The following is a 13,729-nucleotide window of genomic DNA, read 5'->3' as shown; positions in this document are numbered from 1 at the left end:
CTGACAGTTCGAGTCTCTCTGACCATAGCTCTCTTCAGCTTTCAGGATGCAGCTTGGGCGACTTTCTGGGCCTCCTTTTCTTAGTGAGTTACTTGAGTGTCTACTAAGACATTTTTAAAACACCTTTCCAGGTCTTTTCAGATGAAATAATTTCTTACATTTCTCCCTAGCCTAAAAAGTTACCTATATTTCTACTGTACTTTGAGCCCACCTCTGATTAATATTATGCATGTTTGTTTTTCATTAACTTAAAAGTTCTTTGATTATAGCATATGATCTTTATTATTTTGTATTACTCATTATGCATCGCTTTAGGATGTGACAAGGCCCAGGGTGATGACCTTGAACTTCTGACCCACCTGCTTCCATATCCTGAATGGTGGATTCCAGGTGTACTTCATCACATTTGGTTTGCCAGGGGTTTGTGCATGTGAGACAAGTGCTCTACTGAGTTCCATCCCAAGCCCCCAATAAAAACATTTAACTAGCCTTAAGACTTCTATATGCTATGTAGCTTTATATATGCTGTAACTGTTATTTTTAAGCAGAAACAAAACACTTTATAAAGTTAATAGGTCTTATGGAAATAGCTTTAAAATAATTTGGTTAATTAAAATAGATAACTACCACAGAGGAAGCATAGAGTTGTTTTCCTTGGAGACAGTCTATCATAGTCCACAATGCTTCCATGCTCCACTTGGGACAGTATGGTATTCTGGCCTTTCCCGAGTCGCTTAAGGGAGGTTTAAACCCTGCCAAGAGAACTTTTATGGCTTGGGCTGGATACTGCATAAGTTGCACAGGAATCTGACGTAGTCTGTTAGAAAAGAGATTGATAAAATGATCACAATGTCACAATTAAAATTCTCTTATTTAAAACTGTACCACTCTCAGTAGAAAACAAGAGAAAAGTTTCATGACACTGGAATTTGCAAAGATGACACCAGGAGCACAACCAAGAAAAGCCAGAAAAACTGAAGCCCTTGGATACCATTAGAGAGATAAAATAGCACTGTTACGGAGAATCGTATATGGAAGTTCCTTACATAGTAAAATAGAGTATGTGGCCCAGCAATTCCATCTCTGGTATACATTCCAAATTGAAAAGCAGGGTCTCAACGAGGTACCTATATACTCATGTTCATTACAGCCTTGTTCACAATAGGAAGTAAAGGCAGTCCCAATGTCAAGCCATGAAGGATATCTAAAGTCAAGACAGACACATACAACAGCCTTAGGAAGTAAACTGTGGCATATGCCACATGGATGAACCTTGAAGACTAGACACAGAAGGGACAGAAAGTAGCGTATTGGGCTGAGGGCCAAATGTAGCATGATTATTTAATGGGCCGAGTTTCTATGTAGATTTAAAATGTTTTGGAAATGCAAAGTGTAAAGTTGAACAATATTGTGAATGTATTTATAAGCCCATTAATCTAAAATACTAAGATGGTAAACTATACATATCTTATCAAAATAAAAATCTACATTCAAAATTCCCAATTTGGGGCTGCAATGACTCGGTGGTCAAGAGCATAGACTGCTCTTGCAGAGAACCCAATTTGGAATCCTAGTACCGATTGTCTGGTGGCTTATAACTAACTCCACGCCCAGCTCCAGGAGGATCTGATACCTATGACCTTTTCTGACACCTGTGCTAATTTGTATAAATCCACATACATACACATAATTTAAAATGATAAAATGGATTAAACTTCTCAATCTGGGCTGGTGAGGTAGTTCAGCAGGTGGGGGCTTGCTGCTGAGGTGCCTGCGACCTGAGTTCAGTTCCAGGATCTCATGTGGTTGAGGGACAGAAATTACTCCTGTAGGTTTTCTTCTAACATCAACATATGCACTGTGGTATGTTTGGGTGCACCCCCCCCACAAAATAAATGTAAAATTAATGAAATGCATCAGTTTTAATGCATTAGTAAACAAACAAACAAAACCAAAAAAACCCAGCCACCAGTGAAGTAGGTGCTGCGTTGAGGAAAAGAAAAGCACTTCTTGGAGTAATTTCACCAACAATGAGCCCAGATTTGAATCTTCTACTTCATGCTCTCCAGGTCTCTGTCCTCTGTGTGTCTGTTGTATGAGTCTGAATATGTGCCACCACCTGGATGCTGTCTTATGGATCTGTCTGTCCCTGTGTCTCTGTGTAACCCTAACAGAGAGAGGGACTTGCTCCCTCTTCTACTGAAACAGCACAGAAAGCATCACCGTGGGAAGGAAATGAGGGACGAAACATTACTGACTCCAACCCATCCCCATTGGCACAGATAATATCTGCATGTTGCTTTCAATATATATGATAGATATTAATTTTTATAAGGTTGCTTTTCAACCTATTTGTTGCTTTCAACAAATGATTTTCCATAGCACTCATACATTTTTTTCTGAGTCAGAAGCATGGAAGAGTACACAATTTAAGATTAAGGCTATGCATTAGCTTAGGTTGTAAAGGTTAATTGATTACATGGGAAACCCAAGGCAAGTAAGGTTGGTTTTTATTTTGTGGTCTTTACCCTCCCCACCCCACTTTGGTTTTCAAGACAGGGTTTCTCTATGTAGTCTTGGCTGTCCTGGAACTCACTCTGTAGACCAGGCTGGCCTTGATCTCAGAGATCTGTCTGCCTCTACTGGAATCAAAGGTGTCTGCCACCCACTGCCTGGCTATTTTGTTCCCTTAAAGGCTTGTTAAAAAAGCAGTTTGAGTATACAGTTAGATAGCAGTCTCAAGTCTTAAATGACCTCATAATGTATATCATAATTCTGGCTGTGAGGTCCAGCAAAAGTTCCAGTCTCTTAGAATGCAAGAGATAGTTTCATGATAATGTATTGCCAGAATGAAGAAATTCCTAATTTATAAACAACTTTAAATAACTTTCTTTTAAAAATGAGGCAAAACTTTTTCCAAGAAATAGCTCTAATTACACTCCCATCCCAAGTGAAACAAAGAATCCTTAGTTAGGACTCGGGAGACAGCTCAGTGAGTAAGCAGGAGGACCAGAGTTTGGGTTCCCAACATCCATGTAAACAGCCAAGCCTGTGACACCAGAAAGGATTCTGGGAGCTTGCTGGTCAGCCAATCTAGTTGAAATAGAGAGTAAGTTCAGTTAGAGACTGTCTCTCAAAAAGCAAGGTGGAAAGCAACAGAAGACACCAATATTGACCTTTGACCTCTGTATAGTCACACGCACCTCCACAGAAATGTATACCATCCATACATAAATATGCTTTAGAAAGCATCTTATTCATTTTTTCCTCCCCTTTACCTGTTTATAGTCAGCTTCTCTGTGGACCCATAATCAACAAATAGTACCAGGACAGATAAAGGATTAAATTCTTTAATGGAAACAATCTTTGCTCTATACCACAAACCATCAGCATATTCTGCGAGGCAAGGCATTTCTGGAAAGGCAGAAAGAGGAAACAAATCATAAAACTTAGATTTTCTTTCAAAAATTTTAATACAAAAAGTACAAAGAACTAAATGTTCAGTTCTGTCACTACACAGAACTGAAGACTGAGTATCTGGCCTTGTGGTGGCTTCTCCTTTTCTGTCTACATTTATCAACTTTTCTCATTAATGTCTAAGGATTGTTTTGAAGAAAGGCACTCAGCATTCCAAGTTCCATTTGTGCATAGGTAAGGTCACATTGCCAAGGACTGGGGATGTAGCTCACTGGTAGAGCACTTGCTCAGCAAGGGCAAAGCCCTGGATTAGATTCTCAGCACTGAAAAAAGCAACCCTGGAGGCATAAGGTAGCTATGAAATGAGCATCATTATGTATTTAGATCCAGAAGATTACATTATGCCCCAACTAGGACTTCCCTGGAGGTATGAATGAGGAAGAGTTTGTCCTTGTGGACTGGAAGTCTATGTGTACACAAAACCCACCTGATGAGTTAGTTAGTTTCCTCTTACACTGCTCATCTGCAACTCAGAGAGAACTAAGTGCACAATGCCTTTCCAATTGCTGCGGTGCACCTGAGCAGCACCTGCTCAATGTGCTTCTGTAAGATTATTAAGTTAAATCAGGTAAGAAGTTAGGCTGATATATTATTTTTTCCTTTGTTTAAACATACTCTTACATGAAACAAACCAAGAATAAACAGAGCTCTATGCTCCACACAGGAAAATGTGCAGACACTTTTTGGTGTTCAGGGACTGTCAATGGCAAGTGGGTAAATTTCCTCAGAAGAGAACCATGGGTATTTAATAATACGTGAAGAACAGACTGGAAAGGAAAATATACAAACGTTAACTCATCCTGATAAACCATTCAGCCTGAGCCCCTACCTCAGGAGCTGTCGGTTTAGGTGATCTGTAGTCATTACCACTGTAGTCTGAAAGTCAACTTTCACAATTAGAAATAGTGGCAAAGTCGAAAACTTAAAAAAAAAAATCATCCTTATACCCTTTACTTTCCAGCTCTTGCAGAGTGAAACTGTCCCCACAGGAGTGATGCATTACTTAACTCACTTAACTCATTAGGTCACCTTCCTAGTCTAGAATTTAGAAATTTCTAAATTTAGGGTTTAGAAATTCTACATGTGAAGCTGAGGAGAGGAAATGTCAATATTATAAGTAACCCACCTTAGCTCCATGGCCCCTTGGATAAAAGGCAATCTCACCAAGATCCCAGGCACTCAGCATGAGCATACCTGAGCTGAAGTCTGTCAGGGGAGGGAAGGTCTCCACATTCTTGTTAAATCTCTGCAGTGCTTCCTCTAGGTTCTCTGACTCAGATTCCCAACAGATTCCACTGTCATCTGTGTCACCAGGATGGTTAAACTGAGTACAGCTTTCTACAGAATCAAGGCAAATATACACCTACAAGGGAGTGGCAGGGAGACAAAGAAAAACAACCTTGCAAATTCTGTAGTTTCTGAATTCACGTACAGGTGGCCTCTGCCTCCTGTTCCATGGCCCTGTGGAGTGCCTTCTGTGTCCACCACACTGATCTTGTAGCCAAGAGACTACACTGAAGTAGAATGTGGTTGTGAAGACTGGTTGTAGAGACAGGTGTATTCCAGGAAGTATGAAGCCGGGCTTGCAGCAGTCCCCTGAAAGGGACCTGGAGCCAGCAGTCTCGGGACTTCTGGACAAGTCATATGAATATTTACTTGTTTTGAAACAGGGTGTCATGTAGCTGATAGTGGCCTCAAACCACTAACCATCTGCTTCTACTTCCTGAGTTCAAATTACAGGCACATGCCACCACACCTGACAATGTGACCCTTCAGAAGTGGATTCTCTAGTCCCCATCAGAATCTTGACTGCAACATAATGAGATCTTGAACTAGACTTAAACAACTATTTGGTTTTTTAACATCATGTGCATTTTTAAATAAAAATTATTTTACATGTATTTATATTGTGGGGGAGGCACATAGGTACCAGGACACACGTAAGGCAGTCAGAGGACACAGCTTGTGAATCAGTTTTCATCCACCATGTGGATTCTGGGCATTGAACTCAGACTATCAGGCTTGATGGCAAGTACTTTATGCACAGAGTCATCTTACCAGTCCCCATATATATTATTTTAAGCTGCTAAGTTTGGAGTAATTTGTCATCTAGCAATAAATAATACAAAAAATTTATATAACCCAATGGCAGTTATACAAAATGTAAAATTAGGCAGCAAACCCTTCCCTTGCCTGGTTACTTTGTAAAGGCAAAGGGCTGCCATTTTCTCACCTTCTTGTCAGCCAAGAACATTAACTAAATTTTCTTTAGTGCATTTATTCAACCAACAGTTACCAAGTGACTATTATATGTATTCTTTTAGGGTCTGAGGATATAATGGAGACTAAATCCCCATTTTCATGGATTACCTTTTGGAAAGGAAGACATTCAAATACCATGAATAGACAGTGTGGGAAATGTCCTAAGTAGTTCAGAAAACCAGAGCAGGAAAAAAGCAGTGAAGTTCAGGGCAGGGAGAGATAGAAGGGTGAGATGTTCAATATTTCACAGAGGGAAAAGATCCACCTTAAAAGCATAAATAATCAGGCATGAAGGATATGTTACTTGGGCTACACAATTGGGGCTGGAGACATGGCTCAGTGGTTAAGAGCACTGAGGGTTTTTCTCCAGAGGCCCTGGTTTTGAACCCCAACACCCATGTGTTGGCTTATAACTGTAATTCCAGTTACAGAGAATCTGCAACCTCTTCTTCTGAAGAGCAACACCCATGGATATATAATAAATTAAAAATAATCTGGGGTGGGGGTTGGAGAGATTGCTCCATAGTTTAGAGCATTTGTTGCTTTTTCAGAGGACCTGGGTTTGATTCCCAGCACCCACAACAATGACTCAAAACCACTTAACTCCAATTCCAGGGGCCCTGATGGACCTCTTCTGATTTCCCTGAGCACCAGGAATGTATGTGGTGTACATACATACATACATGCAGGTAAACACCATACCATTAAATACAAATAAATTAAAAAACCTAAACAATCCATTTAACATATGAGTAAATAAAGGAACACAACCTGGGAAATCAGGTGCTTAAACAACACCAGTGTCTGAAATATCAACAAATATGGGCCAAGGAGAGGCCATCCATTACCATTGTTTACAGCTAGGAAGATGGAGAAGTGACAAGCGCTTAAAGCTTGAGACACTGACACGTACTTCATCAGGTGAGACGATATGCTTTACTTGCACAGCATACAGCTCCTCTGGTGGAGGCAGAAGGGAAGACAGATATGGTGGTAAAATGGGAGCTTCCATTTCAGGCAAAAGCAATTCCTAAAATACCACACCAAAAAAATTAAATTTCAGAATGGCAATCATGAAAATTAACATGAAACTTCATTATGGGGCCAACTTATTTCAATCACCAGAAATTAAGCTCTCCTAAATACTGAATACCACAGAAAAGGCCTTTTAGCAGCAAGAACAAAGTGGGCTGACTCATCATCTGCAGCATTCCTTTATTCCTCAGTTTTAAAGAAGGTTTTAAACAAACAAAAGCATGCATGTCTACTGATGTATATCCATAGCGGAAACACAGAATATAGTTGACAAGTACTCAAAGAATACTGCCACTAAGAGTGGTACAGAGTAGGGGACATTCCCCACACAAACACCTTTATTTTGAGACAGGTTTCACTATGTAGCCCAGGCTGGCCAGCCTCTACCTCCCAAGTGCTGGACTAAAGGCTTATGCATCCACGCCAGCCTCCTTAGTCTATAGCGTTCATTTACTTTTGTAACAGGTAGTCACTTCATGATGAAACACACAAAATAACTTCACAAAACAGTACACAAAATCCCCACAGGAGGCAAGGAAAGTCACTGAGAAGGTAAGAAAGGTTCTTTCTTATGTTCTATAAAGTACAGGGAAAAACAAACACCTATGATTCAGAGAATCATGGGAGTCAGCAGTTAGGGTATATATATATGTATATGTATATGTATATATATATAGTATGGGTGCAGGTTTTCTGCAAAGACCAGCAATATCTTCCTCTTTAGGAATGCAGTAGCATAAAGTAAAACAGCATCATATTCAAATTTGTGGTTTACTTCATTACTATTTAATATTTCATGTGTGTGTGTGTATGTGTGTGTGAGAGAGAGAGTCGGGGGAGATGGTATGTACATGCCCCACCCCCAATAAATAAATGTAATAAAAATTAAAAAGAAGTAGTGATTATCTTGTTTATACTCTAACAAATAAAGCTTTCTTGAAGATCAGAGGGCAGAGCTAGCCACTAGCTAACCATAGAGGTCTAGAGGTCTGGTGGTCTGTACAGACAAGAAGTAAGATGGCTGGGTGGAGAGAAGAATATAGGCAGGAGGATATATAGTCTGAGGATTTTGTAGAGGTAAGAGCTCCAGTGGCTGGCTGCTCTGCTTCTCTGATCTTTCAGCTTTCACCCCCTAATATCTGACTCTGGGCTTTTATTATTAAGACCTATTAGAACTCATGTTATCAGTATTATCTTAAAAAGAAAGAAATGATAGGGCTGGAGAGATGGCTCAGTGGTTAAGAGCACTGGCTGTTCTTCTAGAGGACTCAGGTTCAATTCCCAGCACCTACATGGCAGGTCACAACTGTGTGTAACTCAAGTTCCAGTGGATCTTGATTCCCTCAAACTCCAATGAATATAAAAATAAAAAAGAAAGAAACGATAAGGGAAAAAGCGATGATAAAGGACCATATAATGTTTGACTTCACTGAATAGGAAGATCCATAGAGACAAGATTGAGTGGTAACCAAAAACTGAGGAAGGAAAGGATAAAAAATTACTGTGGTTGGTTTCTTCTTGGAATGTCTTGATTTAGTAGTGCTGGCTACACAACTCAGTAACTATTAAGACCTAATGAATCATGTATTTTGAAAGTGAATTTACAGTATATAAATAGTAGCTCAATAAAATGGCTATATGAGAAAGAAAGTTCTGGATTATTTTTTCTTTTAATTTTTTTTCAAGACAGGGTTTCTCTGTATTGCTTTGGAGGCTGTCCTGGAACTCCCTCTGTAGACCAGGCTGGTCTTGAACTCAGAATCGACCTGACTGCTTCCTGATAACTGGGGTTCAAGGCGAGCACCACCGCCCAGCTCTTCTTTTAATTTTAAAGTAATTTTTGTGGCTGGGCATGGTAGTGCACACCTTTAATATCAGCACTTGGAAGGCAGAGATAGATGGATCTTAGTGAGTTTGAGGCCAGCCTGCTCTACACAGCTTCCTAGTGAGACCCTGTTTCAATTTTTTTCTTAATGTATTTTTGTGTGTGGTGAATAAGTGACAGAGGGTACGAGTGGCAGTCAGCAGACAGCTTGCAGGAGTCTCTCCTCCCATCACTTGGGTTCTGGGGATCAAACGTGGCAGCAACTGCCCTTGCCAACTATGCCAGCTTGCTGGCTATGTATCAGATCCTTTCTATTGCTGAACGTTTCCAAAAGACTGGGTTGTACTTACCTCAAATCTTATTTTCCAGTTTTCTTCTTCATATTTTTTATTCTGACCTATTGGTTTCTGAAATAATATAGTATTATTCATCAGTTAAAACTACATTAATCTTCTAACAAAATACTTTTTTTTCTTTTCCGAGACAGGGTTTCTCTGTGTAGCTTTGGAGTCTATCCTGGCACTCGCTCTGGAGACCAGGATGGCCTCGAACTCAGAGATCCGCCTACCTCTGCCTCCCGAGTGCTGGGATTAATGGCGTGCACCACCAACGCCCGACTACAAAATACTTCAAGACTTTTTTTTTTGTTTGTACTTTACATGTACAAGTTATGTTGTCATTCACTCTGTAAACTAGGCTGGACTTGAACTCAGAGAGATCCACCTGCCTCTGCCTCTCTATTGCTGAGAAATGGCTCAGCCATTAAAAGCACTTGAGCTTGCAGAAGACCTGAATTCAATTCCTAAAACCCATATGGTAACTCACTGTTGGGAGCACAGAGTTCCTTGTACTCTCAGGGACGCACTAAGAGAGTCAGGGATATTAATCATTAAGGGCTGTCTTCTCAATGGAGATAAAAATCAAATACCTTCGTTCCATCCAGAAAGCTGAGAGCAGATTTTATTAATGACCTGGTAACCTTTTTGCTATCTGTGGAGGCAGACCTTATCCACCTTTTGCCATAGAGGCAGACCTCACCCAAATTCCCCAGAATGATTATCCTAGACTCTTCCCTCCCTAGATTGTTACCCATCCTTAGGGAAGTGTCACATGTACTTTATAGTCTGCTGACCTCTGTGCTTGTCGGTCAGAGACCACACTAATTCTAGACGTTTTAGCTATAGAACCCACCTTCATGGTCACATGTACTTTGTAAAGGAGTTTCTATGTAATCACACTTAAGCTTTATTGTGCACCTGGAATTGGACTTATTGTTGCTTGGAAACCTTTTCCCAAAGTGTACTGTGTTTTAAATATGCTGACAATGAACGGCCTGGCATTAGAGTCCCCGTAGTCTGTTCCAGGTTGATGAAGTCAATCTGTACCACGTTTTCAATCTTATCTCTTTTTGCAGTTCACTTCCCTGTATGACAACTCCAGGGACACCCTCAGCTCACAACCATCTTTAACTCCACTCCCAGGGGTTCTAGCATCCTCTTTTTGACATGAGTGGGACACAGGCATGCATGTGTCCACATACACAGATGCAGGCAAAACATTCATACACATAAAACAAAAATTTAAACAATAAAACTTTAAAAATCAAGATAAAAATCTTATTTTATTTTCAAAGTTAGGGTCTCATGTAGCCCAGGCTGACCTTGAACTCATTATATAGTTTAAGGATGACCTTGATTATCTTTTTTCTTTTTCTTTTCTTTTTTTTTTTTTTGAGTTGCGAACCACATTTATTTGTTGGGAGGGTTGTATGGAAAAACTGAAGTATGGAATACACATCATGTATGACAATGTATGTACAAAGCTGGGCCTCCAGAATTAGAAACAAGGGCAAGGGGAAGGCTGCTCATGTGATGTTGCACAGATAAGATAGATGGTTTTGTTGTTAGGAATGGAGTAAAAGTATGAGAATTTACCTGAAGCATGGGAAATCTGAAACCTATGACCAAGGGTCTTTGACTGTGGGTATACCACAGTTTAGAAAATGACATAAACACGTGTATGTTAGTTATCATTGAAAATATATGGTGAATTCACAGGAAGGGCAAATGCAATTAATCTCTGAAATCTCATACACCTGTTACCTCTGGGAGGTGCCTCTGTTTATACAAATGTGTTATATCAGGATGTTGTTTTTTTTTCTTGACTGCTTAGATTACTTTTGATAAATTTTCCTGTATGAATGTTTAACTTCTGTGCTGTTCATTCTGCAGCAGTATCAGTTTTATACAGGTCAGATTTCCTAGTTACTGAACAATTACCTTTTATGGCTTTAACTTGGCTGACAAGCAACTCTATCCTATTTTCTCTCACTTCGTATCCTCTGTTTAGTCCCCTTTGTCTTCCATGTCTCTGCTAACTGCTGGCAGCTCATTTGCTCCCTGTTTTCATGCTTGTTCTTCTAATTTAATCGCTTGCAGAAATTCTCTTAAAGTCAAATTTGTCCATAACCGGCTATGAAGGCTGCTACATGAGTTATCATATTTATCCTAAAATATTTATTCTGATATGAATTCCTCCTCAGCTTTCGTATTTATTTTCCCTTGAGTCTGGTGTAGTTTGTGATAAAGGAACGTCAGAGCACCGTCTATGAAAAATCTCCAGCAAGTCATTCCTGTAATTACATGCTGTGTGTGAAAACGTCAGCGCCCAGCTGGCTGAGGGTTCTTCCCCTCCCGCTGGATAGGCAAGTTCTTCCATTTCTGGTCCTGGCAGTTTAGCGGGTGTTGGGAATCAGCTGTAACTGGCGCCCTCAAGTGTTCAGTCCTTGTGCAGACCTCAACGATCACGACCCTCGGCCCTCCAGGGTTCAGTTCCCAGGGCTCTCGACCCCTTAGCACTTAGCAGAAGCCTGTGTTACAGCTCTCAGCCCCAGGTCTGCGACCCTTGCCTGTGAAGACTTCTAGCTCTCTGGGACTCTTCCTGCAGCAAGGGCCTGCTGTTTCTCTTCACCCGCTCCTTACAGCTCTTATCCTTCTTCAGCCTCATCTCTGCCCCCTTTGTCCTCTTTCTCCTTCTCCCCTTGTCCCTCCTGCCCTGGATGCTCACAAATTGATCAGCTGCTGGCAATCAACAGTTGTCAATCATCAGCTGCCTTGCTGTGTTCTAACCACACTCAGCTTCCCGGTCTCTGGTGTTCTGTGGTCTGTGTTGTCACCCCTGCTCTCTGCTGTCCCTGCTGCTACTTCCCTAGTGTTACCAGCTCAGCCTGAACTGCTTAGAGAAGACATTCTTTTTCTTTTTTTAAAGATTTATTATGTATACAGTATTCTGCCTGCATGAATACCTGCAGGCCAGAAGAGGGCACCAGATCTCATTACAGATGGTTGTGAGCCACCATGTGGTTGCTGGAAATTGAACTCAGGACCTCTGGAAGAGCAGCCAGTGCTCTTAACCTTTGAGCCATCTCTCCAGCCCAACCTTGATTTTCTAATGGCATTCCTGTTTCTACCTGCAAATGCTGTCCTGCTCCATCATGCCCAGCTAAAATTTGAATGCTAGCACTCAGTATCTTTTGGCACTCAAAATATTTTGAATTTCAGATCATCATATTTTGGGTTTTTAAATTAGGGACACTCATCTTGTGATATAAGACTTCTAGTTCAAGTCAAAAGACACATTTTATGTGGGGACACAGCCCTTTACCTGGCATGAAATTCTATATACACATTTTATACAATGCGTCTCATGTTCAAATTCACAACACTGGCTAAAGAAGCCTTACTAGGGTAGAAAATACAGAAACAGTACAGTTTAATGTAAATAAAATGTTTTTTCAGGATATATAAAGCATGATACTCTTTTTTCAAAATAGAACTGACAAATTCTTATCATAGACCTCCTTATGAATCAGGTGGTCCCTTTTTGTGGTGGAACCAGTATGTATTCATAGTGCACAAATGGGCTTTGAGAGCCCGTTCCTCCATGGAGGGAGACTCTCAGTCTAAATCTACAGGGAGTGGCCTAGGCCCTGCCCCAAGGATGGGGAGTGGGACGGGGGTGGAGTGTGGGGGTATGGGGTGGGAGTGTGGGGGTATGGGGTGGTCAGGGGAGGGCATGGGAGGATGGGAGGGAGAGGGAACTGGGATTGATATGTAAATGAGATTGTTTCTAATTTAAAGAAAAAAAAGAAAAAAAAAGAATCAGGTGGGTAGGTCACACTAAGATCTGTTGTATAAGCAGACTGTGATGGTACCTGCTTGTAATCCCAGCAGCTGGAGGAATTTTAAGGAAGAACAAAGATTATGATTTTTAAGACCAACCTGAGATACAGGAGATACATCAAAAGACTTGAGGTGTAAGACAGATTGTGACATTTTAATTAGAATCAATTAAAGTGTATATTATTTATAGGAAAACAGTTCACTTACTTCTTTAAATATATCCTCGGAATGTTCAAAAATACAGTATTTATGATGGGCCATAAAATAAGAAAGTGACATCCCATCAAAATAGAGATGAACAGACAACTTTCCCCATGGATTTTCAGGCAATTCCTATTAAATTTGATAACAAAGACTATTACTATAGAAACCTTTATTCAGTGCCTAAACTTTTATAGCTAGAAAATAAGAAATAGGTTTCTGGCAATAACAGAATCACCTAACAGTTTGAGTGACTCGAAGCAAAGAATTTTCTTCCTGATATTTTGGCAGATGATGAAAAAGTAATTCTACTCTTGGACTTATATGCATATCTATGCCATACAGATTTCATAGTTATTAGAAACTACAGATGGATCATCTTTAGATGACACTAATTTTTATTAAGAACAGGTTAAGGGGCAAAGAAATGAATTTTAACTAAAAATCTCCAGAATGTCAGGAAACAAGAAATCAACATTCTCCAATGAGAATCATGATAATACCTTTAACCCTGACTAGAAAGTCCACTCACAATTACCGTGAAGTGGTATGTCCATAGCTGGCTAAGCTCTTTCTTTGGCAATTTCTTTCCCATTTCCACCAGTTCCACCATTCTCCAAATTAATACCCTCACAGAGGAAGGGGAAATGAAGTGCCTTTGGGCAGATCTATCTACTTCTGTTTTCTACTAGCCAGCCATATGAAGCAGCCAGAGGAAATATCAGAACATGTTTTGTATCAGATCCTG

General features: G+C 40.3%; 1 protein-coding gene across 1 annotated transcript in view; it reads right to left on the bottom strand.

Annotated features, from left to right (window-relative positions):
* Rnf17 (ring finger protein 17) overlaps positions 1-13,729 on the bottom strand; it is a 116,697-nt gene that overhangs the window by 1,249 nt on the left and 101,719 nt on the right. The window contains exons 29-34 of the mRNA XM_027390516.2: positions 12,988-13,113; positions 8,950-9,006; positions 6,653-6,769; positions 4,672-4,840; positions 3,279-3,414; positions 628-817 (exon numbers count right to left, since the gene is read on the bottom strand). Coding sequence (XP_027246317.1) covers positions 628-817; positions 3,279-3,414; positions 4,672-4,840; positions 6,653-6,769; positions 8,950-9,006; positions 12,988-13,113 — 795 coding nt within the window. The remainder of the gene's footprint in view (positions 1-627; positions 818-3,278; positions 3,415-4,671; positions 4,841-6,652; positions 6,770-8,949; positions 9,007-12,987; positions 13,114-13,729) is intronic.

Source organism: Cricetulus griseus (assembly GCF_003668045.3).
Source record: "Cricetulus griseus strain 17A/GY chromosome 1 unlocalized genomic scaffold, alternate assembly CriGri-PICRH-1.0 chr1_1, whole genome shotgun sequence".
Classification (NCBI taxonomy): domain Eukaryota; kingdom Metazoa; phylum Chordata; class Mammalia; order Rodentia; family Cricetidae; genus Cricetulus; species Cricetulus griseus.
This window is presented reverse-complemented; position numbering and strand designations above follow the sequence as displayed.